At 42.2% G+C, this 24884-nt stretch overlaps 1 protein-coding gene across 2 annotated transcripts in view; it reads right to left on the reverse strand.

Annotated features, from left to right (window-relative positions):
• The window catches only part of ano10b (anoctamin 10b), a 32462-nt gene extending 24431 nt beyond the window's left edge, over positions 1-8031 (reverse strand). The window contains exons 1-4 of one of the 2 annotated variants that reach the window (XM_048546860.2): positions 7919-8031; positions 6217-6363; positions 4254-4427; positions 4025-4159 (exon numbers count right to left, since the gene is read on the reverse strand). In XM_048546860.2, the coding sequence (XP_048402817.1) occupies positions 4025-4159; positions 4254-4427; positions 6217-6361 (454 nt within the window). In that variant the 5' untranslated portion in view covers positions 6362-6363; positions 7919-8031. Of the gene's footprint in view, positions 1-4024; positions 4160-4253; positions 4428-6216; positions 6367-7918 lie in introns of both variants that reach the window. The other variant, XM_048546861.2, reaches the window with a different exon arrangement.
• Between the last annotated feature and the right edge of the window lie 16853 nt (positions 8032-24884).

Below are 24884 nucleotides of genomic sequence, written 5' to 3' on the forward strand. Positions count from 1 at the left end.
CAAACCCATACAGATCAAAACCGAAAATGACACAACTCGCCATAACGGACTGGACATTGTAAATTCCAAGTGGGGTAGAATGACATTGCTTCATCGGAGGCTCCGTTGATGATGTTACCTAGCATGGTGACAAAAAATCTGGATGAAAACAAGCCAGCTCAGCGAGCAAGTCAACAACCTCACCCACAACCCGAACTACAGATCTTTATTAAAACTTTTAAAATCTTGGTGAATGGTTTCTATACGCTCTAGAGTGCAGTTACATTCTTCCTACTGTGGCGCAGTGACCAGAACTGCTCATAGAACTCCAGCTATAAGGCCTAACTTATGTTAAACACAGCTCCATTATAACCCCGCCATGCTGTTATATTTACCGCCTTGACTAAAAAAGACATATATCCTTTTACCTTCTTGACTATCTTATTTGTCCCCTTCAAGGATCTATGAACTTATACACAAAGGTCCCTTTGATCCTCTATACTTCGTGTGGTACTACTATTGACCATGTACTGCAGTGTTGTGTTCTTAATTTTGACAGCTTGTAGCTAAAGTGACAAAATGTACTCACTCAGACTGGGGTTGATAGGTCACAAGAGGACACCATGTATTTCAGACGGAATGTAGCTAGCTATTAAGTAATACGTACAAAGCCCTTTCACTGTTCATCAAGGCTGACCCTACCTTCAGGCGTCCCGCTAAGAAGAACTCTCCCGCTGGGAGAGTCCAACACAATTCAGACATTTAGCTCCAAGCTGAAGACCAGAATCCGGAGTTGGGACTCAATGCAATTCCTCCTCTGCATGGTTAATTATTGACATATTGAGGACAAAACATAGCCTAGACAAAAAGTTGATCATACCTCACATGGCTTTTTGTAAAAGCAGTCTGACTGAGGCAATCCAAATTCAAATGCAACAAGATTTGGATAATACCCAGGCAAGTAACATTTGAGCTACACAAATGCCAGGCAATGACCCCATCCAAAAGAGACAATCTAATTACCACTCCTTGACATTCAATAGTGTTATTATCACTGAATCCCGTCCTATCAACATCCTGGGGACTACCATTCACCAGAAACTCAACTGGGCTCACCAAGTAAACACAATGGCTGCAAGAGCAAGTCAGAAGCTAGGAATACTGCAGTGAGTAACTCACCACCTGACTCCCCAAAGTCTGTCCACCATTGATATGGCACAAGTCAGGAGTGTGTTGGAATACTGCCCACCTGCCTGGATGAGTGCAGCTCCAAAAACACTTGAGAAGCTTAGCACCATGCAGGACAATGCAGCCCACCTGTCTACAAGTTGCACTGCAGAAATTCACCTCACCAGAGATCCTTAGACAGCACCTTCCAAACTCAGAACCACTTCCATCTAGAAAGACAGTGCAGCAGATTCAAGTTCTCCTCCAAGCCACTCACCAACCTGATTTGGAAATATATTGCTGTTCCTTCACTGCAAAATCCTGGAATTTCCTCCGTAAGGGCATTTGTGGGTCAACTCACAATAGGTAAATTGCAGCGGTTCAAGAATGCAGGTCAGCACCACCTTCTTAAGGGCAACTAGGAATGGGCAATAAAACTGCTGGCCAGCCAACAACACCCACATCTCAGAAGTGAATAAAAGGAAATTGTCTGAAATCTCACTGGGGTGGGGATGTTGGGGGGTGGGTGGGTGGGGGCGGTGTGTTTGGAACAGGTTGGGATAAGGGAGGCAGGGCCAGAGGGACGCAGTACAGGGGGAGTGGGGTGGGTGCAGGGGTTGAGGAGTGGGGTTGGGGTGTGGAGTCTCTGAGGCAAGAGGTAGGCATTGAGGGATAAGGATGGAAGCAATACTGACAAGACCAGTGCATGGGGGAAAGAGGCTGCCAGTTGGGGGAAGTGGTGCCATGGGCCAGTAGAGCAGGGAGGCAGGAGGGAGAAGAAGCTGCAAAGTGGGGAGAGACATGCAAAGGAGATCCTTAATTAACCAGCAGTTTATACATTCACTCCCTCACCCATGATTGAGTGGCAGCCCAGTGTGTACCATTGATTTGATGGACTGCAGCAACTGACCAGTGCTCCTTCAGCAGCATCATCCAAACCCATGGCCTTTACATTCTACCAGAACAAGGAGTGGAAATTATTCAAGATGGCAGCTCACCACACCTTCTTCAGAATATTAGGGATGGGCAACAAATGGTGGCCTTGCCAATGATGCCCAAGCCCTATTAAAGAATAAAATAAAAATTATGCTTTCCTAAATTTTCTTCCATCACCTTTCAAACAATGAGTTTGAGACTATCAGATCTAATTCTTCTCATTTCTCCTTTAGGTTCTGTGCCAGTTTGCACAAAGCTGTGTCCTCTGTCACCCATGCTGCTATTTGTGAAAACAGTTTCCTCTATCTGCTCCATCAGAATTGTTCATAACTTTGAACATTTCTATTAAACTTCAGCTCTAATTTGGAGAACTTTTTGCTTCTCTTAACATTCCTTTGCCAGAGTGGTATTAAATATTGTGCCCGGCTGGAGATTCTGAGCTGCATTTTTTGATTCCAGTGTTCCTCCTGGTGCTTCATTATATTGGCATCAGATGTCTAGATACAGTTTTTGCTGCAAATTCAGAACATCTATTTCCAAATGGCAGCAAAAGCAATGGGAAATAAATTTAAGAAGCATCAAAAGGTCCAGCTTCCCAATGCTGGTATGCCTCCATGGCCTAGCTGCCAAGGTAGCAGCTGCTAAGTTGTCTGGGGCCTGGGATCCTTTAGGCATAGCTTATGCTGTTTTCAAAACTAACTCCAGCTTGTTTATCCCAATGGCCTATGGGCATGCCTGTAGAATTAAGAGGCAGTAGCCCTTGGACTTTGGCGTCCTGAAGTTTGATTTGATACAAGACAGTCTAATATTGCTGTTTGTTGTCATTTTCATGCTCATGTTTCCCCACAGTTTCCACACCGTAGGGATTCTATAATTCTATGAAATGCACTATATATGGGTATACCAATGCCATTCTAATTACTCTCAGAATTATGAAAATGATGCAGTGCAGAATGAGGCCATCCAGCCCATCACTGCATGCAGTTCTGTTCACCCTACCATTAAGGGATACTCTTAAACTAGAAAGTGTGCAGAAAAGATTTACTAGAATGCTATCTGGACTGGAAAGTTTGAGTTATAAGGAGAGGCTGGATAGACCGGCTTTTTCCCTGGAGTGTAGGAAACTAACCAGCGTCATTATAGAGGCCTATAAAATCATGACAGGCATTGATATGCTAGATAGTCAGCAGCTTTTCCCCATGGTAGGGGAATCTAAAACTTGAGAGCATATGTTTAAGGTGAGATGGGAGAGATACAAAAGGATCCAGAAGAGTTGTCTTTTCCACACAGTGGATGGTGAGTGTTTGGAAGAGGCTGCCAGAGGTAGTGGGTAGAGGCAAGTGCAATTCTCTCAGTGAAGAAACATTTAGACAAGTACATGGATGAGATAGGTATGGTGAAATATGGACCAAACGCAGGCAAATGGGACTAGTTTAATTGTGAAAACTGGGCAGGATGGGCAAGTTGGGCTGAATGGCCTATTTCCGACTCTGTGACTGCACTGACTCTTCAAACGTGTATCATTCCCTACTGTCAATCTCCTGCTTTTCTTCCATACACTTGCACAATATTTTTATCCTAACAATTATCCTCCTGAATGCCCGTACATTGCATTATGTGAAAAATCCTAGCCTGCAAGGTCTGCAAACAGCATGACTTTTGACAGTTTTACTCCTGAGCTGAGAATGACAAAAAGCACTTGAGATCACGTCAAGTTGTCGAGTGGGCATTATCCCAATGGGTATTTCATTGACAGGTTACGTTGTGTGAACACTGCTCCAAGCAGCTGAAAATTACATAATTTGGATCATAAATTTCCAATGCTTGGCTAGTGCGTGTAACAAAACAAAATATTTTAACGTTTCCCATGCTTTAAAAATTAAAAACACCACTGCTGGATATATCACCATTTCACAAATTACTGACAAAACCGAGAGCTTACAAATTGCTTCTCCTGGATAGAGTGTTTCGGATGGATATCCTGGAATACATTTCTCATCCACTGCCTTTATATTCTCCAGTGTGTGTAAGATGATAAACTGACGTTCAGCAAGTGTCAGAAATTCATTGATGTTGTCTGGAAAGAAAACACCAGGAATGAAAGAGTCTGAAAAGTAAGAAATACGACGGAAGCTGAGGTGAATCTTCCCCATTCAATACAAATGTGATACCTGAGTTTTGAAAGTTTCTGCAGTCCCTGTAAGAAAATGAGATCATGGAGCCATCCTTGTAGAGTTTGTAAAGCCCCAGAACCTCAGCTGCCCTCAGCAGAACATGTTGAGATGCAGAAACAAGAAGCATGTCGCCATCATCATCTTCACCAGGGTGGACCATAAGCTCGGCACCTGGACAAAGAGGGAGGAATTGACAATCGGAATCACAGATTGATTCAAATAAATTTGGCCTAGCTGATCTCATTCCTCTCACCAGTTCCCAGTGTAGTGACTTGATCAGCTAGGTCTGTGAATAAACAAACAGTAGTGGGAATGATATTATTAAAGTAGAATGGGTGTAGAAAAGATTTACAAGAATGTTACCGAGGGTTACTGGAGGGTTTGGGTTACAAGGTTAGGGTGGGACTTTTCTCGCTTGTGCATAGGAATTTGAGGAGTGACCTTGTAAACTTTTATAAAATTGTGAAGGTCTTAGATAAGGTGAATAACAAAGGTCCTTTCCAAAGAGTTGGGATGTTCAAAACTAGAGGGCATAATTTTAAGGTAAGAGGGGAAAAACTTAAAGGGATGTGAGGGGCAACTATTCACACAGAGGGTGGATAGGTATGTGGAATGAACAGTCAGGGGCAGTGATGGATGCAGGTCCAGTTACAACATTTAAAAGAAATTTGTACTGGTACATAAGTCGGAAAAGTTTAGCAGGATATGGGCCAAACACAGGCGAACAGGGCTAGTTTAATTTGGGAAATCTGTTTGGCATAGATAAGTTGGACCAAAGGTCTGTTTCCATGCTGTATGGCTCTATGACTCTGTGACCCTATAAATGAAGGCAAAAAATGAAGAGGCAAAGTGAAGCAAGAGCGAAACAAAGGGCCATTGATATACGTACATCCAGAAAGTGTGTCCAGAGGCTAGGAGAGGAGAAAGTAGTGATTGGAAGACTAAAAGAAGAAAATGAGGGCTCAGAACAGGAACGAAAGTGAGTCAATCAGACATTGAGAAGAACAAATGTGATACATAGCTAGAGTGAGGACAGAAAATGGGCAACGTAAGTGGATAGATTGTGAGAAATTTTTAAATGAATTTGGTGGTAGAGCAAAAATACATAACTAAAAGACTAAACAAATTAAAGAGGATATTTCAAAGAGGAAAGCAAAGTTTTCTAAAGGAAAAACAGTCCAGAGTCACAGTTCATAAAAGGAGAGTGAAAAACGTAAGAAGAGAATCAGATAGAAGCCCTTAAGGTAAAGAATAAATGTATAACAAATGGCTGGATAAAGACCATGATATTGATCTTAAGAGAAGGTCAAAGAACAGGTGAAAGTTAAAATTCTGCAAGGAAAAAGGATGAATAAAATGCAATATTATAATTCAGAAATTCAGCAGCACTAGGCATCCTATACTGCACCAAACTATCACATGTGGTGGGACACCCATTTATATCGGGTTTCCGCTGTTTGTGCAAGTTACTAAAGAGATTTGCAAGGTTCAGAATCTCTATCGATTCCTTACAAAATGAATGCCTAGTGTTTCCATCTTAAATTGAGGTTTCTAAGCCTAACTGTGGTCGGGGACCCAGTGAAATAGTGATGGTTAGTATGCCGAGCCTGGTCAAAGAGTGGAAATCACTACCAGAAATGAGCCCTAAATTGATGATGAGGAATATCTAACAATTACAAAGGGTTGGCTGAAGCAATGTCAGGGCTGTTGAAGTGGGTGAATACCAAACATATACCCAAAACAGCAGCTGCGTCTGTATAGCAGGCCAAGCAGCATCAGAGGGCAGGAAGGCTGATGTTTCGGGCCTAGGCCCTTCTTGAAGTGAACTCCCTGTTGTCGGCCCAGCAAATTTCAGTGTAGGTTATCACTGTAGGGCATCAGTGGCTGCAATCACAGTTATCTTTTGAGGTGGAATGTCTTTTAAAACATGTCCATTGTCAGCCAATCAGCACTGACTTACCACCGACTATCTTCTCTGCCTGGATTCGGGTCATCAGCCATTGCTTGGTTTCCATGTTAATGTCCTCAGTTAACTCTAGGGCGACCAGAGGCTGCACTGCCTTGGACATACAGCATTTACAGGTAGGCCTGGTCCAAGATCCCATGGCTGCTTGTGTCCATAGAAAAGAATGGAAAGTGTAAACCAACAGGATTTATAATCACAGAATATCAGTCTCTTAACCTAAATGGTTTGTACGTATAAGTGGAGCTGTAAGTGCCACGTGATGTGTCAATGATCAGAAAGTTTTTGCCATTTGAACGCATTATTTTGCCTGTATTGGGGAAGTAATGCTAACATCAGCTGTGTACTGTATTGTAAATTTGACCCAAGCCTGTCCTGATAAACAGGTTTGGGATACAAGGGATAGAGGTTACACCAATACAATTTGTCTTTTGTATCGCCTATTGATGTGAAAGTGACTTTTCCTGAAACATCTTTGTGAATTGACCTAATCTTTCTCCTGCCGTGAACCCAATGATAAATTGAACACGAGGCGACCAATGCAGCCATCAGTATGATAATCAGGCAGTCTCAGGAGACTTGTGTCAGTTCTCGTAGCAAAATGATGAATTATGATTAAACATATGAGTCATTTTTCAAGCCTGCCTGGGTGTCAGGTACAGATAGATCAAATATCCAATTAGCAGTTGATGTGAAGGAGATACATTGCTGCAGCAGCATTATCCCTATTCTGTTGACAAATGGGCAAACCATTCACCCAATCCCCCCTGAGACCTTGTGTTGCTTTGTGCAACTGAAGGATGTGCAAATCAGTGGAGGGTATTTTCTCTTCGTTACTTCTATCCATCACCCACCTCCTCCAAAGCTGGTCCTAAACTTGATAAGGAACAATGTCACAGGGCAGTAGGTGACAGAGTGGACTATAATCATTAAAACCTAACAGAATAACATTAGTAATATGTAACAACAAACCTGAATGTTAATTTTCTACTCTTTGGACTTGGCAGGAGAATGTTAACCAGGAGGGTCAGTGTGGACTCAATTGGCCGAATGGCCTGCTTCCACACTATAGGGATTCTATGGTTCTATGTGGCAACCTGGTACATAGAAGGGGGATGATAATACTGCAGTATTCCCACTGGATCGGTAATCCAGCAATTCAGACTAGTATCGTGGGGATGTAATAAACAAAATATCTGGGAAAGGAAGCTGGTCTGACTAATAGCGCCATAGGACTGCCACTATTTGTCATCAAACCCCATCAGCTTCACTCACTTCCTTCAGTGAAGGAAATCTGCTATCCTTAGCCAGTCTTACATTGACCCCAGCCCCACAGCAATGTGAAATGGCCCACCAAGTCACTCAGTTCAGGTATAATGAAGGATAGGCAACAAATCCTGGCCTTGCCAGTGAAACCCACATGCTGAGAAAGAACATACAAAAGAATCGAATTAGCGTATAGCATACGGGTAAGCAGGACAGAGAATTGGGATCTTGTAGTAACTGAAGACTGTGATACTCTGTACTACATGACTTTTAATAACATCAAATAAGCATCTTTTTGCTTGCAAATCTGTAGCAGAATGCGGCCTCCTTTTACGTTAATTCTTTTCACTGAAAAACCAAAATGAAGCCAAATAAATGTTGAACAGGAAGAATAATCTGTGCATTCCAATGCTACTAAATAATTGAGACTTACCTGCACAGATGAGGATTTAAGGTGGAAGCCTAATTACAGGACTGCAGGAGGAGAGAGCTACGTTGCCTGACCCATCCTCGGTCTGGGATACATGAGTAGCTTCTTTCCTTGTGCCAGCACAGGGAGAGGAAATCATTAAAATCAACTCCAAACAAGTTTGACAAGCTTCCTGGAATGTTGTCATGCTAAGGCCCTCCCATCTCCCTGTCAGAGTCAGTGATCAGTATAGAATCCAATTTAACACGAGAGAAAGGAAAGAAGATTTGGCAAACTTTGATTACAAATAATGTCCACAGGGTTTATGGGACACTTTTTTTAACAGCTTATTAGCTGCTGCTGTAGTCGATACTGCTGAAGGAAAAATTAGCTCATGAACTGACCCAGTAGCTTCTCCAAAACATGAAATTAGTGGCTCAACTGAAGGGACGTACTATCAGGAAAAGGCCTCCGTGTTGTTCATCAGATTGACTTGCCAAAACTGTTTGGCTCAAATGGTTTGGAAGGGGCAGTGCTGCAGTTCAGCAGGGTGTGGAAGACAGGTAGCCAAGTAACTATCTGCTGTCTTTTCTTTGGGCCTTTTGTTTGCCAATCAATAGGGAGACAAATCAAGTTAATGCCTGGAAGGCAAACAGTCCTACCCAGTTCCCATTATCCCTACCCTGAATGGTTGTGGTGAGCAGCTATGAAGGCTGAGTTGATTTTTAGAATTGTTTCAATGAGGCACCCAAACTCACACTGACAGCTTTGAAATAATTTATTAATTATGTTACAGTTAACAGAATCAAGTCCTCTAAATCAGAGGGCAAACTTCAAGAACACAGCCATGTTCTCCCCTCTGTAGTCTGTGTGATCAGCAGGTGGAGTTATATAGAGAATGCAGCACAGATAGGAGCCATAGAGTCCTGCGGCACAGAGACAGGCCAGACTGGTCCAAGTTGACCAAAATGTCCATCCACCCTCACCCTATTTCCCTGCACTTGGCGCATATCCTTCGAAACCTTTCCTATCCATGTATTCATCCAAATGCCTTTTAAACGTTGTTAATGTACCTGCCTCAACCACTTCCGCTGGCAGCTCGTTCCATATGCGTTTTACGCTCTGTGTAAAAAAAATTCCCCTTCAGGTTCCCATGTATTCTTTCCCCTCTTACCTTAAACTGATGTCCTGTAGTCCTCGATTATCCAACCCTGGGAAAAAACCTGAGTGCATTCACCCTATCCATGCCTCTCATGATCTGATACACTTCTGTCAGATTGCCCACTCAGTCTCCTACGTTCTAAAGAAAAATGTCCTAGCTTGCCCAACCTGTCCCTATAACTCAGTCCCCTGAGTCCAGGCAACATCCTTGTAAATTTCTTCTGCACACTTTCCAGTTTAATTGCATCTTTCCTCTCGCAAGGTGATAAAAAATGATCACGATACTCCAAGTGTGGTCTAACCAATGTCCTGTACAACTGAAACATAACTTCCCAACTTCTATACTCAATGCCCTGGCTGATCAAGTCCAGGGTGCCAAAAGCCTTCATCACTGCCAAATCTACCTGTGACTCCACTTTCAGAAAACTGTGCACCTGAATTCCAAGATCCCTCTGTTCCATTACACTCCTTAAAGTCCTACCATTCACCACAAAACTCCTACATTGATTTGACTTTCCAAAATTCAACACTTCACACTTATCTATGCTAAACTCCACTTGCCACTTCTCAGCCCACTTTCCTAGCTGATCAAGATCCTGCTGCAATTTCTGATAACCTTCCTCACTGTCCAAGCTAACACCTATTTTAATGTCATCCGCAAACTTACTAATCATGCCTTATACATTGTCACCCAAACCATTGACATAGATAACAAATGGCAATGGGCCCAGCACTGACCCACGAGGCTCACCACTAGTAGGCCTCCAGTTTGACGAACATCCTTCCACTATTACTGCCTGCTTCCTTCCATCAAGTCAATTGTGTATCCAATTTGCCAGATGTCCCTGGATTCCATGCGATCTAACCTTCCAGAGCAGCCTGTCATGTGGCACCTTTTCAAAGACCTTACTGAAATCCATATAGACCATGTCTACCGCTCTGCCATCATCAACATTCCAGGTTACTTCATCGAAGAATTCTAACAGATTTGTGAGGCATGATCTCCCACTCATTAAGCCATGCTGACTACTCCTACTCAAACCCTGTCTTTCCAAATGCATGTATATCTTATCCCTCAGAATCTTGTCATGTAACTTACCTACCACAGATGTTAAGCTTACTGGTCTGTAATTCTCAGGTTTTTATTTGCATTCCGTCTTGAATAAGGGCCCAACATTTGCTATTCTCCAGTCTTCTGGGACTTCACCCGTGGCTAATGATGATGCAAATATATCAGCCAGCGTCCCCACAATTTCTCCTCTAGCCTCTTGCAGGGGTCTTGTATATATCTGGTCAGGACCAGGAGGGTTTTCCTATTTCATACATTCTAATAATTCCAACATCCAATGGAGGGTGATATGGAATGTCCCCAGGATACCATCACTAACTTCCCCAGGTTCCCAAATCTTCATGTCTTTCTCCACAGTATAAACAGAGGAGAAATATTCATTGAGGACCTTGCCCATCTACTGCGGCTCCACACATACACATCCACTTTGGTCCTTGAGAGGTCCTATTCTCTCTTGAGTTATTCTTTTACCTTAATGTACTCAAAGAGTCTCTTTAGATTCACCCTAGACTTCTCAGCCAAAGCTACTCTGTGCCACTTTTTGTCCGCCTGATTTTCTTGCTCAGTAGAGTCCTGTATACCCTGTATACGTCCAAGGATTTCCTTGATCCCAGCTGCCTCTACCTGACCCATGCCTCCTTCTATTTTCTGGTAAAAGCCTCAGTATCACTTGTCATTCAGGGTTCCCTACTCCTGCCAGCCTTTCCCTTCACCCTCACAGGAACATATAACTTGAACTGTAGCTATCACACTTCTAAATGCCTCCCATTTGTCAGAGGTCCCTTTGCCTGCAATCAAACTACTCCAATCAACCCCTGCAAGCTCCTGTCTGATTCCATCAAAATTTGCCTTGGCCCAGTTTAGGACTTGAGCCTGTGGACCAGTTTTGTCCCTCTCCATAACTATTTTAAAATTATTAGAACTATGGTCACTGGCCCCACAGTGCTCCCTGACTGTCACCTCAGTCGCCTGTCCTGCCCTATGTCCCAAGATTAGGCCGTGTTTTGCCACTTCCTGAATAGGATCCTCTATACACTGCCTGAGGAAACTCTCCTGAGCACATTTAACAAATCCCACCTCATCTAAGCCCTCTACACCATGGTAGTCCCAGACTATGTTAGGAAAACTAAAATCTCCTACTATGACAACCCTACTGCTCCTGCAAATCTTCATAATCTCCCTGCATATGTGTTCTTCTAATTCCCATTGACTATTTGGGGGCCAATAGTACAACACCATAGAGGTCACGCTCTCCTTCTTATTTCTAAGTTCCACCCACAAAGCCTCACTGGATGATCCCTCAATTATTTCATCTCTGTCTACTGCTGTGATATTCCCCTTAATCAAAAATGCAACTCCCCCTCTCCTCTTTTATCCACCTCTGTCCTGCCTAAAGCACCCTTACTCTGGGACATTAAGCTGCCAGTCCGGTCTCTCCCTTAGCCAAGTTTCTCTAATGGCTATAATATCCCAGCCCCACACGCCTATCCACACTCTCTCCAGGAACCTGGAGATTATATGGAATGAATGCTCAACTCATTTGTGTGGTATTTTTTAAACTTGGTATTTTAACAAAGGCTTTTTAAAAAATTTATCACCAGGTTTCCAGTCCAAACACGTAGATGCCTAGTGAGTGTGAAAGTAAATGATGAAGCAATAACCAATGTATCATTCATGCTATGAATTGCTTCATTCACATGAAATTCAAACACAAGGGATCTTGGTCTGACTAAATGCACGATTGGAAATTGTTTCTTGGATTAACATCTCAATCTCAATCTCACTTCACTGGAATTCCAGCAGTTGGACAAGTCATATCCCACTGTAGGGTCTCTGTCATAAGCTGCTGAGAATTCAATATAATTTAACACCCTTCCCAGCCCAACTCTCCCCATTCTCCCACAGTATCCTTCCATCTAAGAGTCATGATGAACATAAGAAAAATAAGGACATAGGAGTAGGAGTAGGCCATCTGAGTAGGCCATTTGGCCCCTTAAGCCTGCTCCGCTATTCAATAAGATAATGGCTGATCTTTTTGTGGATTCAGCTCCATTTCCCTGCCTGTTCACCATAATCCTTAATTCCATTACTGCTCAAAAATCTATCTTTGCCTTAAAAACATTCAACGAGGTAGTCTCAACTACTTCACTGGACAGGGAATTCCACAGATTCATACCCTTTGGGTGAAGAAGTTCTTCCTCAACTCAGTCCTAAATCTGCTCCCCTCACTTCTTAGGCTATGCCTCCCAGGTCTAGCTTCATTGCCAGTGGAAACAATCTTCTTGCTTCTGACAACATGCAGCAAATATTCCCTTTTGATTCAGTGATCTTCACAGCATGCACTTTCAATGATTGCTGTGAAGGCCAATCCTTGAGTAGAAGGCTCTGCCACAAATGCCACACATGAAGCCATTAAATGGCATTGTGAGTCCTTGTCTTTGGGCACCTGTTTGCAAGACGCTGCAGTCACTGGGCATCACAATAGTTCCAGAAGCTAACATGAAGTATTGCCATTCCCCTCTTCCCACCAACCAATGACTCCAATAAGTGATGGTTGATATCTAGGACCTTCACATCACATTTGCCAGCATCTAGGAAGGGACCTTTGGGTGGCCTGCTGGTCATTTGGCTCTGGCTACCTCAGCATACAGAAGGACCTTCCAACTATCTTCCACCATAGAGATATGCCCAATTCATTTGAGCTGCTCCTTCACTGGTGACAGCACATTTGGTGATCTACCGTTCAGAGAAAGGGCTAATGGATTGATTTTATTGTCATGCGTACCAAAATACAGTGGAAAGCTTTGTTAATCCGCGGTACAGGCAGATCACAGCAAGCAAAGGATGTACAGATCAAAACGACTAAGAAGCTTACAGGTTACATTATTTACGTTTGTGACTTCATTGTATCAAGATATATTAGTATTGGGCTGCAGGCACTGAGAATAGAAATTACTGACCCTCTTTCCTTGATATCTGCAAGTAACCCATACTTCACAGCAAGGTATGGAGAAGACAGCCAAGCCTTCAGCTTAGACCTAAGGGTCTTGTAGGGCAAGGTGTATTTCATAAGTTGGTCATAGATTGTTGGCCATAGTTGTTTTCCCTATAGTATCATGGGACAGATGGTCTGTTGCTGTGGACCTAAAGTAGCAGAATGGACCAATCACTTCCAGAGGGATGTTATATAAATAATTAGGGGTAGTGATACCAAACAATGTCCCACAACCACAGTTATCTTGATGTTTACAGTAAGGGAGAACATGTGACAGGAAATATAAAACAGCCAAAGTATGCAATGCTCAAGATGCAGTATCAGAGATATGTGTTGAAAAATAACCCTGCATTTCCTGATCCGACACGATTTGGGCCTGGAATTCAATTAGAGATAGTAGGAACTGCCGATGCTGGAGAAACTGAGATAGCAATGTGTAGAGCTGGATGAACACAACTGGCCACACTGCATCAGAGAAGCAGGAAAGCTGACATTTCACATCTGGACCCTTCTTCAAAAGGGTCTTTTTCTGAAGAAGGGTCCAGACCTGAAATGTGACCTTTCCTGCTCCTCTGATGCTGCTTGACCTGCTGTGTTCATTCAGCTCTACACCTTGTTCTCTCTGGAATTCAATTAATCTTGCTTCAATTTTGATTAAAATGTTGATACATTGTTTTAGTTGCTGAAATTAAATAATCCTATCCACTCCCACACATCGACCTAAGAAGAATTATTAGATCCACAATTCAACAAAATGCTTACAATATACATAGGTCTTGCCAACAATTCATTTCTTGGATAGTGAGAATTTGGTCACATTTGCTTCAGCCTCTCAATCAGCAACATTTATTTGCCAGGTTCTGCTCAGCAAGCTAGTTCACAGTTTGGGTGCCTGCCAATAAATAGAAAGGATGTCATTGTAGAGCGAATGCTGCTGAGTTCATTTTACCTCTGGGGTACAATGCTGGAATGTGACCAAGACACAGCATGACACTAAAATCTAGTTCTGATTAGATTTCTGTCACCAGAGGCAACCCTGACCCAAGACACACAAAGATACTGGAAATGGCCTGGCCCCCATGCCTCTGGTGGTGAACGGATATAATGCAGCTGCAAGATCAGGGCCACATATGGCAAATATAAATAGGAAGCCTTGTTGGTAAAGGCCAATGTCTTGCACTTGTGCTCCCAGCCAACAACATGAGATATCTGTGCTCAGAAAGTTAAAGCTTACTGAAAGCTTTCAACAACTGCAAAAGTGAAGTTTTAATGATTGGCAGACATTTCCCTATTGACATTGTGCCGGGGCAGATTGCAGATGCTTTGCAAGGCAAAATGCAGTCAAATTGATGTCGCGCTGGAAAAACAGGAAAGCTGACATTTCAGGTCAGGACCTTTCTTCAGAAATGGGGGAGGGGGAAGGGAGCTCTGAAATAAATAGAGAATGGGTGGGGCTGGGGAAGGTAGGTGGATGGTGATAGGTGAGTGTGGGTAGGCAGTGGTAGGGATTGGTCAGTGAGGTGGGAGGCGTGGATGGGTGGGAGAGAAGATGAACAGGTTGTGACCACTTGCGCTTTGTTCGCGACAAACAACAACACCTTCCGGTCATGAACCACTCCAACTCCCTCTCCCCCTCCCACTCCCTGGGCGACATGTCCATCCTGAGTCTCCTCCAGTGCCACAACGATGCCACCTGGAAACTGGAGGAGCAGCACCTTATAGTCCACCTCGGGAACCTGCAGCCCGATGGTCTCAATGTGGGCTTTATAAGTTTCAAAATCTCCCCAACCGCATCCTCATCCCATGACCAACCCGCCCTCTCATCCCCACCTCTTTGACCTGACACAACCTGTGTGTGTGTTGTAATGAAATCCTTCAGTTATACAATATTGTTTTGTTTAGACTGAGCAAGCCAGGATGCTCTATAAAATGTAATATTCAGAGTACATTCAGTTCAGGAAGAGGCAGGTGGCAATTGGGGAAGGGCTTACTGCAAGGTTTTATGGGCCAATCAGGACAGTTAGGAGTTGTTGAAGAGGGGTTCACAGGATACATTTTGTTGCAGAAGAAGAGAGATGCCAACTCCGTTTTAGGAATGCAGCAGTTCAACATATTGCTATAAAGGCAGCTGAATTACTCAGATTCTGTGTAGTAATAGATGAGTCGAATAGATGGATGGGTCTGTGCTGTCAGAATGAATTCAGGGATAAGTTCCAGGAATTAGTAAGTAGCTAAGTGCTGGAGTCAGGAGTCAAAGGAAGACCTGGGGGCCTGAAAAAGTGGGAAGTTTGCTTGGGCCATACTCTGGAAGCCGTGAGGGTCTCTGAAGAAACACTTGAAAATGAAGACTTCAGAGCAGCTGAGAGTGTGGGGATTAAAAAGCTCACTAACAGTACTTGCTTGATGTTAAATTGGAGCTCGGGGAAGGACTAAGGGGTAGCTGTTAGTAAAGAGCTGGAGCTATGATTGTGACTGAGTGACTGCAGAGTAGTTCCAGAGTGCAGGGGAATGTAAAACCAGGAAAGGAATGCAATTGACCAGAAAGGGAGCACTCATTGAGACAATTTATGACAGTCCCATAATAGTACCAGAATAAAGAATTATAATCTGTGAAGTTTAATGAGATTTGTGTTATTACGTTCTGGGAGTGTTTCTGGGAAATCCATAGGATCTTTCTTGATTGGATTTGCTATTTGATGTGCTTTGAGGAATGTTTAATCACAGCTCATTACTCATGTATATTGTAGCCATTATGTGAAGATGCTGGGGTGAATCAGTAGTCTCCTTCTTAGCTGATTAAAGATTCAAAGAGACGTGACCAGTTTTAGGGTTGTCACCTTTCTGCTTATAAGCTCTGCATCGTATACCTTCTCTCTTACACAATCCCTGAAGAAGGAACTGATCTCCAAAAGCTTGCGTGATCAAATAAATCCGTTGGACTATAACCTGGTGTCATGTGATTTTTGATCATGTTTATCATATGGTAATTCTGAATGTTTGAAATAAGTTGAACATGTGTTACAATTTTGATTACTTTTCTCATGTGGTAGAGCCTTCTTCTCTTAGTAAATTCCCAAAGTGTAGTAGTAATCTGAACACTCATATCGTATGCTTCCCACACATGAAGAGGATCCGATGTGACAGATTAAGGATGGGCATGGAGTTAGCCTGAGAGAATTAGCAGAATTAGATTGAAAGACAGGAAGAAAAATTGGAATAGACGTTCAGTTTAAAATTGTTCATCAGATCTATTGACACAGATTTTCAAATGTCATTCTTGATTTGAGTGGTCATCATTTTTAAAATATATCTAACCTCACCCCACTGCTAGAATTTGTGCTAATTTTGTAGCAAATTTGAATGATGGAAATTTTTGGATTACCACAAAGATTTCAGGCCCGTAGCAGCACCCGCACTGCTACCGCACCCTCCTTCCACCCAACCCAGCTCCTAGCTAGTTCCTAAGTATTTTGGTATATCACATGTTTTCACATTTTCCACTCCATGTAGAGTCAGTACATTTTCCTAAAGGTCAAAGGTCTGAGGTCTGTTTTGACAATCTACAGCACATCCTGGCATACAAATAAAATGCATCCACTGACCCACATATTTCATTCGCTTCAAAAGACCAGAGCTCCTTGTGTAATAAACAAAGAACTGTGGATGCTGGAAATCTGAAGCAACAACAGAAACTACTGAAGGTCAGCAGGTCTGGCAGCACCTCTGGAGAGAAAACAGTATTAACGTTTTGAGTCGCGTAATTTCTAACACTGGTACCTGTCTAACTTGTCTGTAAACATTGTGCATGAAACACATGTATTGCATTTAGAGATAACACAGTGTGCAGCTGGAGGAACACAGCAGGCCAGGCAGTATCAGAGGAGCAGGACAACTGATGTTTCAGGTCAGGACCCTTCATCAGAAAACATTTGCTCCTCTGATGCTGCCTGGCCTGTTGTGTTCCTCCAGCTCCACACTGTGTTGTCTCTGACTCCAGCATCAACAGTTCTTACTATCTCTATTGATTTTAGACACTTGTTCAACAGAGTGGATCCTGTTGTAACAGAAAGCCTGATACATGTTTTGTCAAATATGATTTGGCAAGTGACCAATTCTACTAACCCTGCTGTGTGCTGCAAAGCTGCATTCAATCACAAGTCAGCCTACAAGAGTTTTGCAAGATTGGGAGATTCATGCACATTAAGCATATGCACAGGTGACATGAAGAAGATAACAAGGTGTGAAGCTGGATGAACACAAGACTGTCTGAGCTGTGCACTAACATATACAGTATATCGACATCAAAGGAGGCATGTCACACTGTCAACCATTTCATGCAAATCCATTCTTGAGCTGCTGAATAAAACTAAAAGCTAAATGACTACACCCTTTCTTCCTGGAAAACCAGTTACCAATACCTCAATCCACCGCCTTTATGAGGTATTTAACTATTTCAGGCCTGGCCGCTGTGTCACCACTTTCCATTTTTCTATGTGAACTCTCAGCTACTTTAGTCGAGAAGGTGTTAAAAGCAGCATAAGAACTTGGGAGATTTGTGTTCATGCTGTACATTAGCAAATTTGCCACCATCAGTTTAAAATATTTCACTTAAAAGGATTAGCTCTGGCATACTGTTACACAGGCAAACATTATCTTCAATTAAACTCCCGATCGGCACTAAGCACAGTCCTTGAATATCCTAACCTCATCTTGTTTTGTACTTGTTAAAAGTGGTCACTCATGCTCTTTAGTCCTTCCTCCTCGAGATCTTGGAAACAGTACAGGGGAGCTTATTGAGATTCAGGCCAGGAATGAGGGACTTCCATTCTGAGGAGAGACCAGAGAAGCTGGCATTGTTCTCCTCTCACAGGGAAATTTCAGTGAAAGGCTGATAGTTGTGTCAAAAATTATGAGGGATTTGATCGAGTAAGAAAGAAAACAATTTCTGTTGGCCTGGGGTCATTAATCAAAGGACACAGATATCAGATTATTGGCAAGAGAGCCAGAGGAGAGATGAAAGAGTTTTTTTAACGTTGTTGCAGTGATCAGGAATGTGCTGCCTGAAAAGGTGGTCGAAGTAAATTCAGTGGTGACTCTCTAAAAGGAAAAGTACAAATACTTGAAAAGAAGAAAATTGCAGTGTCATAAAGAAAGAAAGTGCAAGATTCTCGATAGGAGTGAGAGAGACAGGGTAGTTGTCATGGGGGACTTCAACTTTGCAAATGTTGACTGGGAACACTATAGTTCGAGTACTATAGATGGGTCAGTTTTTGTCCAGTGTGTGCAGGAGGGCTTCCTGACACAGTATGTAGATAGGACAACAAGGGGCGAAGCCACATTAGATTTGGTACTGGGTAATGAGCCCGACCAGGTGTTAGATTTGGAAGTAGGTGAGCACTTTGGTGATAGTGATCACAATTCTGTTATGTTTACTTTAGTGATGGAAAGGGATAGGTGTATACCACTGGGCAAGAGTTATAGCTGGGGGAAAGGTAATTACGATGAGATTAGGCAAGATTTAGGGAGTATAGGATGGGGAAGGAAACTGCAGGGGGTGGGCACATTAGAAATGTGGAGCTTATTCAAGAAAAAGCTCCTGTGTGTCCTAGATAAGTATGTACCTGTCAGGCAGGGAGGGAGCATTAGAGTGCGGGAGCCATGGTTTATGAAGGAGGTGGAATCTCTGGTCAAGAGGAGGAAGAAGGCTTATGTTAGGATGAGATGTGAAGGCTCAGTTAGGGCACTTGAGGGCTATGAAGTAGCCACGAAAGACCTAAAGAGAGAGCTCAGAAGATCCAGGAGGAGACATGAGAAGTTGTTGGCGGATAGGATCAGGGTAAACCCTAAGGCTTTCTATAGGTATTTAAGGAATAAAAGAATGATGAAAGTAAGATTAGGCCCAATCAAGGATAGTAGTGGTAAGTTGTGTGTGGAGTCAGATGAGATAGGGGAAGCACTAAATGAATATTTTTCAACAGTATTCACTCTAGAAAACGACAATGTTGTCGAGGAGAATACTGAGATACAGGCTACTAGACTAGGTGGGATTGAGGTTCACAAGTAAGAGGTATTAGAAATCCTACAGAGTGTGAAGATAGATAAGTCCCCTGGGCCGGATGGGATTTATCCTCGGATCCTCTGGGAAGCCAGGGAGGAGATTGCCGAGCCTTTGGCATTGATCTTTAACTCGTCATTGTCTACAGGAATAGTGCCAGATGACTGGACGATAGCAAATGTGGTTCCCCTGTTCAAGAAGTGGAGTAGAGACAACCCTGGTAATTATAGACCAGTGAGCCTTACCTCAGTTGTTGATAAAGTGTTGGAAAAGGTTATAAGGGATAGGATTTATAATCATCTAGAAAAGAATAAACTGATTAGAGATAGTCAGCACGGTTTTGTGAAGGGAAGGTCGTGCCTCACAAACCTTATGGAGTTCTTTGAGAAGGTGCCCAAACAGGTAGATGAGAGTAAACCAGTTGATGTGGTGTATATGGATTTCAGCAAGGCGTTCGATAAGGTTCCCCACAATAGACTATTGTACAAAATGCGGAGGAATGGAATTGTGGGAGATATAGCAGTTTGGATCGGAAATTGGCTTGCTGAAAGAAAACAGAGGGTGGTAGTTGATGGGAAATGTTCATCCTGGAGACCAGTTACTTCATCTTGGAGACCAGTTACTCATCCAGGAGACCAGTTATTAGTGGTGTACCGCAAAGGTTGGTGTTGGGTCCACTGCTGTTTGTCATTTTTATAAATGGCCTGGATGAGGGCGTAGAAGGATCGGTTAGTAAATTTGCAGACGACACTAGGGTCGGTGGAGTTGTGGATAGTGACGAAGGATGCTGTAGGTTGCAGAGAGACATAGATATGCTGCAGAGCTGGGCTGAGAGGTGGCAAATGGAGTTTAATGCAGACAAGTGTGAGGTGATGCACTTTGGTAGGAATAACCAGAAGGCAAAGTACAGGGCTGATGGTAAGATTCTTAGTAGTGTAGGTGAGCAGAGAGATCTTGGTGTCCATGTACAACAGATTTTTGAAAGTTGCCACCCAGGTTGACAGGGCTGTTAAGAAGGCATACAGTGTTTTAGCTTTTATTAATAGAGGGATCGAGCTCCGGAGCCACGAGGTTATGGTGAAGCTGTACAAAACTCTGGTGCGGCCGCACTTGGAGTATTGTGCACAGTTCTGGTCACCGCATTATAAGGAGGATGTGGAAGCTTTGGAAAGGGTGCAGAGGAGATTTACGAGGATGTTGCCTGGTATGGAGGGAAGGTCTTACGAGGAAAGGCTGAGGGACTTGAGGCTGTTTTCATTAGAGAGAAGAAGGTTGAGAGGTGACTTAATTGAGACATATAAAATAATCAGAGGGTTAGATAGGGTGGATGGGGAGAGCCTTTTTCCTAGGATGGTGACAGCAAGCACGAGGGGGCATAGCTTTAAATTGAGGGGTGAAAGATATAGGACAGATGTCAGAGGTAGTTTCTTTACTCAGAGAGTAGTAAGGGAATGGAACGCTTTGCCTGCAATGGTAGTAGATTCGCCAACTTTAGGTACATTTAAGTCATCATTGGATAAGCATATGGACATACATGGAATAGTGTAGGTTAGATGGGCTTGAGATCGGTATGACAGGTCGGCACAACATCGAGGGCCGAAGGGCCTGTACTGAGCTGTAATGTTCTATGTTCTATGATAGTGCTACAAGCTGGATAGATCTCTTACAGCACAATGGGCCATATGGTATACGATTTGAATGCCTGAAAAATCAGAAGAAAATTGTACATTGTAGAGCACTGTAAGAATCATAGAATATCACTGCAGTATTCTACAAAAAAACTGTTGAGAAAGAACAGCTCATTAATTCCTTCCAAAGATATTTTAATAGTTGCTTGGAACAGGCAAATATTTAAAAGTAATTGACTTAAGCAGCACAATGGATTAGAGTAGTGGTTCATGTGGAGAAAAATAAGATTAGGCACTTGATGAACATATTGGTATGTTGCAATATTCTGATATTGCACTCTTTGTATAAAGTTGTTAAAAATCATGAATGCTGTGTGGGGAATGTATGCAATTGATGATATACAGGGTTAATCAGGACTGGAAAAGCTTGTTATCAGTCCTCAATGTTGTACAGCAGGCAGAGTAGAAATGTTGAGAGAAATAGATTGAGAGAAATAGACTGTCTTTGAATGTGGTTCCACTCTGTCTTATCTCTGTCCATCGTATGATTGACTTAACCTGACCCCTGATCTCCACACTGCATTTCCCAGAAAAATCATTACATTGTAGCTTTTTTGCACAGTCAGCAGAAACGGAATTAACACGTGCCTCAAATATTGAACGAAGATCAGATGATGCAGCCAAACAAATCTCCAGATTACAGGGTAGGAGTCAGTGAGTTACAGCTCATGAACCTTTGTGACTAAATAGTAGAATACTGGGAAGTATAGAGGAAGTGAGGGAACTTCAAATCCACAAATCCCTGAATGTGACTGGAAAGGCAAATTAAATAGACAATTCGGCATTAATGTGACTTGCCTTTGCTGGCTGAAAGTTAGAACATAAGCCTGTGTGAGGTTATTCAACACCAGTTAGGACATAGCTGAAGTACTGCATGTAGTTTCAATTGCTGCGCAATAGAAACTTTCACAAGGATGTTGTCACGATTGGAGAATATTAATGATGATATGGGACGATTAGAAAAGCTAGGGCAGTTTGATTTTGGAACAAAGCAGATAGAGGGGAGACCTATCTACTGCATAACATTATGAGTAAGGGAATGGTGCGCCCATTGGTGTTTGAGATTTCACAGTAGCTCGGCCTCTGAGTGGATCAGCAGCATCTGAACTTGAACAATGAAATCAGAGGGAGCCAATTAGGAGTCTGCATCCTGGAAAATGTCTCAGCCATCTGTATCCCAGCAACCAGGAGTTCAGGGTTTCCCTTTGGTTCTGACATCAAGGCTCTGAAACCTTCGGTTAAGTTCGGGCTTTGGGGAACATGGTTCCAAACTGTGTCCCAATTTGAAAAAGACCTGCTTCTTGTCATCATGGCAATTTGTGTCAACATCACTACTTTCATCTTAATTCCATAAGCTTCTACTGTCTTAAAAAACAAACTCTAGTGACACTTTGTAGAATGCTTTCTGAAACCTGCATATTCAACATCTAGTCTAATTATCTTAAGAGCCATGATCTGTTACTCGATCATAGGATTCAATCAAATTTATCGAAAATGATTTGCCTATAATAAATTCATGGAATTTCTCCTTGATTTACTCATGCCTTTTCAAAGGAAAGTTGATTTTGCTGCAGATAATAGCTTTAAGTAACTCCATCGTCATCAACTTTAAGTTCATTGTTCTGTAGTTTCATCTTTAACTCTATCCCTTTTCTTGAGTGTTTAAATAATATTAGTGACCCTGCAGTTCTCTTGCACTACTGCTGTATCCCCTGAAGATTGAAAGATTGTGACTGATGTCTCCATTACTTCTGCTGTTGTTTCTATCAGCAATTAGGATGCATTCTACCTGGGTCAGATGACTTAACAATTTCCATTAATATTAACTTTTTTGTACATCCTACCTCTCTTCATTCACTGTTACCTTTGCATGAACCATTTTCTTTATGATGACTGATGTAATGAACTAATTTGGCTACAAATTTAGCTTCTTTAAATTCAGCTATTTCCTACGCCTTGACATTTTTCTTTCGGTCTCAAAAAACTAAACAGTTTCTTCTTACACTTTCGCTGTTTATAAAATGATCAGGCATTCAATTTAGTGTTGCCTTCAATTCAATGTTGAATGTCAAGGTTTTTTCATAGCCTCTCAATATCTCTGGCACTAACATTTTCAATTCTTTCCCATGCTTACTATAATAGTCTTGGTTTTTTAACTGAATCTTGGTCCAAACATTTGCCATTGATCTCCTTTTTCAGTTTAACTTTATATTTTAATAATTTTGTCATCATGAGATGATCTAATAATTTCTCTTCAAATTAAGATGTCTCACTTTGTCGTCAACTATCTCTTCCCAGAGACCCCTCCCTAAATGTGTTAACCTACAATCACTTTTTCTCACTTACCTATGCTGCATTCCTTTTGTAATCACTAAAATTAGCTCTTCCTTATTTGAACATTTTAACCTTTGAAACTTTCCGTTCCCATTCCTAAATTACTTTGAACCAAATTATGTTGATGATCCACTGCTGAAACATACACTTTTTGCCCTACTTCATTTCTTACTACTTGAATCAGCACTGTTTCCTTTTTTGTTGAGCTGGAGACTGATCGATCAAGGAAGTTCTCCTGTACATATGTCAGAAATTTACCCCCATCCATTAATTTCAGAACTTCCTCTCTGAAATAACTGAGCAGAGTTCAGTGCCCCATCACCAAGGTCCCCCATGGTTACATAAGCATAGTACATGGGATCTGACCAGCTTGCTCAGTACCAGTCTCTACAGTGAGGGGGCTCTCTAGGACTCCTATTGATATCTGTCAGCCAGGGCTCCTTGACTGGCCCAAGGTTAATGGCCCCAATCAGGGAACACATACTCAATGAATTTGCCTGGCCAACCTCATTCTAATCACTACACACTCTGATGTAAGCTTTCTCAAATTATGGATTATGGGTTTGAGTTTTAGTTGAGTTCTGAGCTGCAATGGACTGCTTTCTGAAAGCTGCAAGGGCATGTTTGGTTTTGGAAACCCTATCTTTTTGTTCTCATTCAGGAAACAAGTGACTGTAGGAGCAGGGCGGGGGAGGAAGAATGGGGCATGGAGCATTGCCAACTCTCAGCCCCAAATGAAACCTTCTCCTACAGCTGAACAACCTTCATTCACCCTCAAAATTTTCACCACGGAATCATGAGGCATTAAAATGAGGTCATGTCAGGAAATAGTTTGGGATGCACTGCTCAATGGGTGAACAAAGAGTTCTAATATTACAATTCCAATTTTGTTAGGCATCATTGAAATCTTTTACAAGTCTCCAGACAATGTCACAGCCTCCCCGCTATTCCGTAATGCAATTTAAATTGATTTTGTCCTGGAACCACATCCTTAGTTGTGTCTTCATGGAGTTGTATGCAAGACATGGTCAATTTGTGTCCATGGATTTTATCTTCTCAATCCACCTGTAGATCTGTTCTATGTTTCTTACATCAATGCGCTGGTTACTTTGGATATTTCTGTTGCCCTCAGTGATTAAATTTTAGGTGAAATTAATTTGTTCCCTTCCACAATTGTCTTATCTGAAGATTCCTCTTACCTGATATGATATCCAATATCGTTGTTGAGAATTCTTGTTTGAAAGATAGGAAGGTCATATATTTTACTTGAACTTTGCCCTTCCTAGTCATCTGAGCATTTAATATGTGACTATAGTTGTTTGTACCTTGTTGTTCAATGCTGTGTTGCCATCTGACTCCATTCAGTCATAGATGCTTCAGTTTTTTCAAGTGAGGTTTACTATTCAGTTGCTGCCTGTTGTCTCCCTTTCTTCCCAAGATTTATTGGCACTTAGAAGCTTCAGTGTTGATACCAGTGGAAAATACCAAATTATTACGGTCACAGATTTCCAACTCATTCATGGTATTAAATAAATTTCTCATTCAAATGTAATTAACCTCAGGGAATTGTGTCTTTTTCATTTAAAAGTTCTGCTATAAGGTATCGTGTCAAGTTAAATCTGGTACCAACTGATCTTTGACCAGCTGTGTCTTGGTTAGTTGTTCCTTGACTGTATGTTATCTATCTG

Source organism: Stegostoma tigrinum, chromosome 16 (genome assembly GCF_030684315.1).
Source record: "Stegostoma tigrinum isolate sSteTig4 chromosome 16, sSteTig4.hap1, whole genome shotgun sequence".
NCBI lineage: Eukaryota > Metazoa > Chordata > Chondrichthyes > Orectolobiformes > Stegostomatidae > Stegostoma > Stegostoma tigrinum.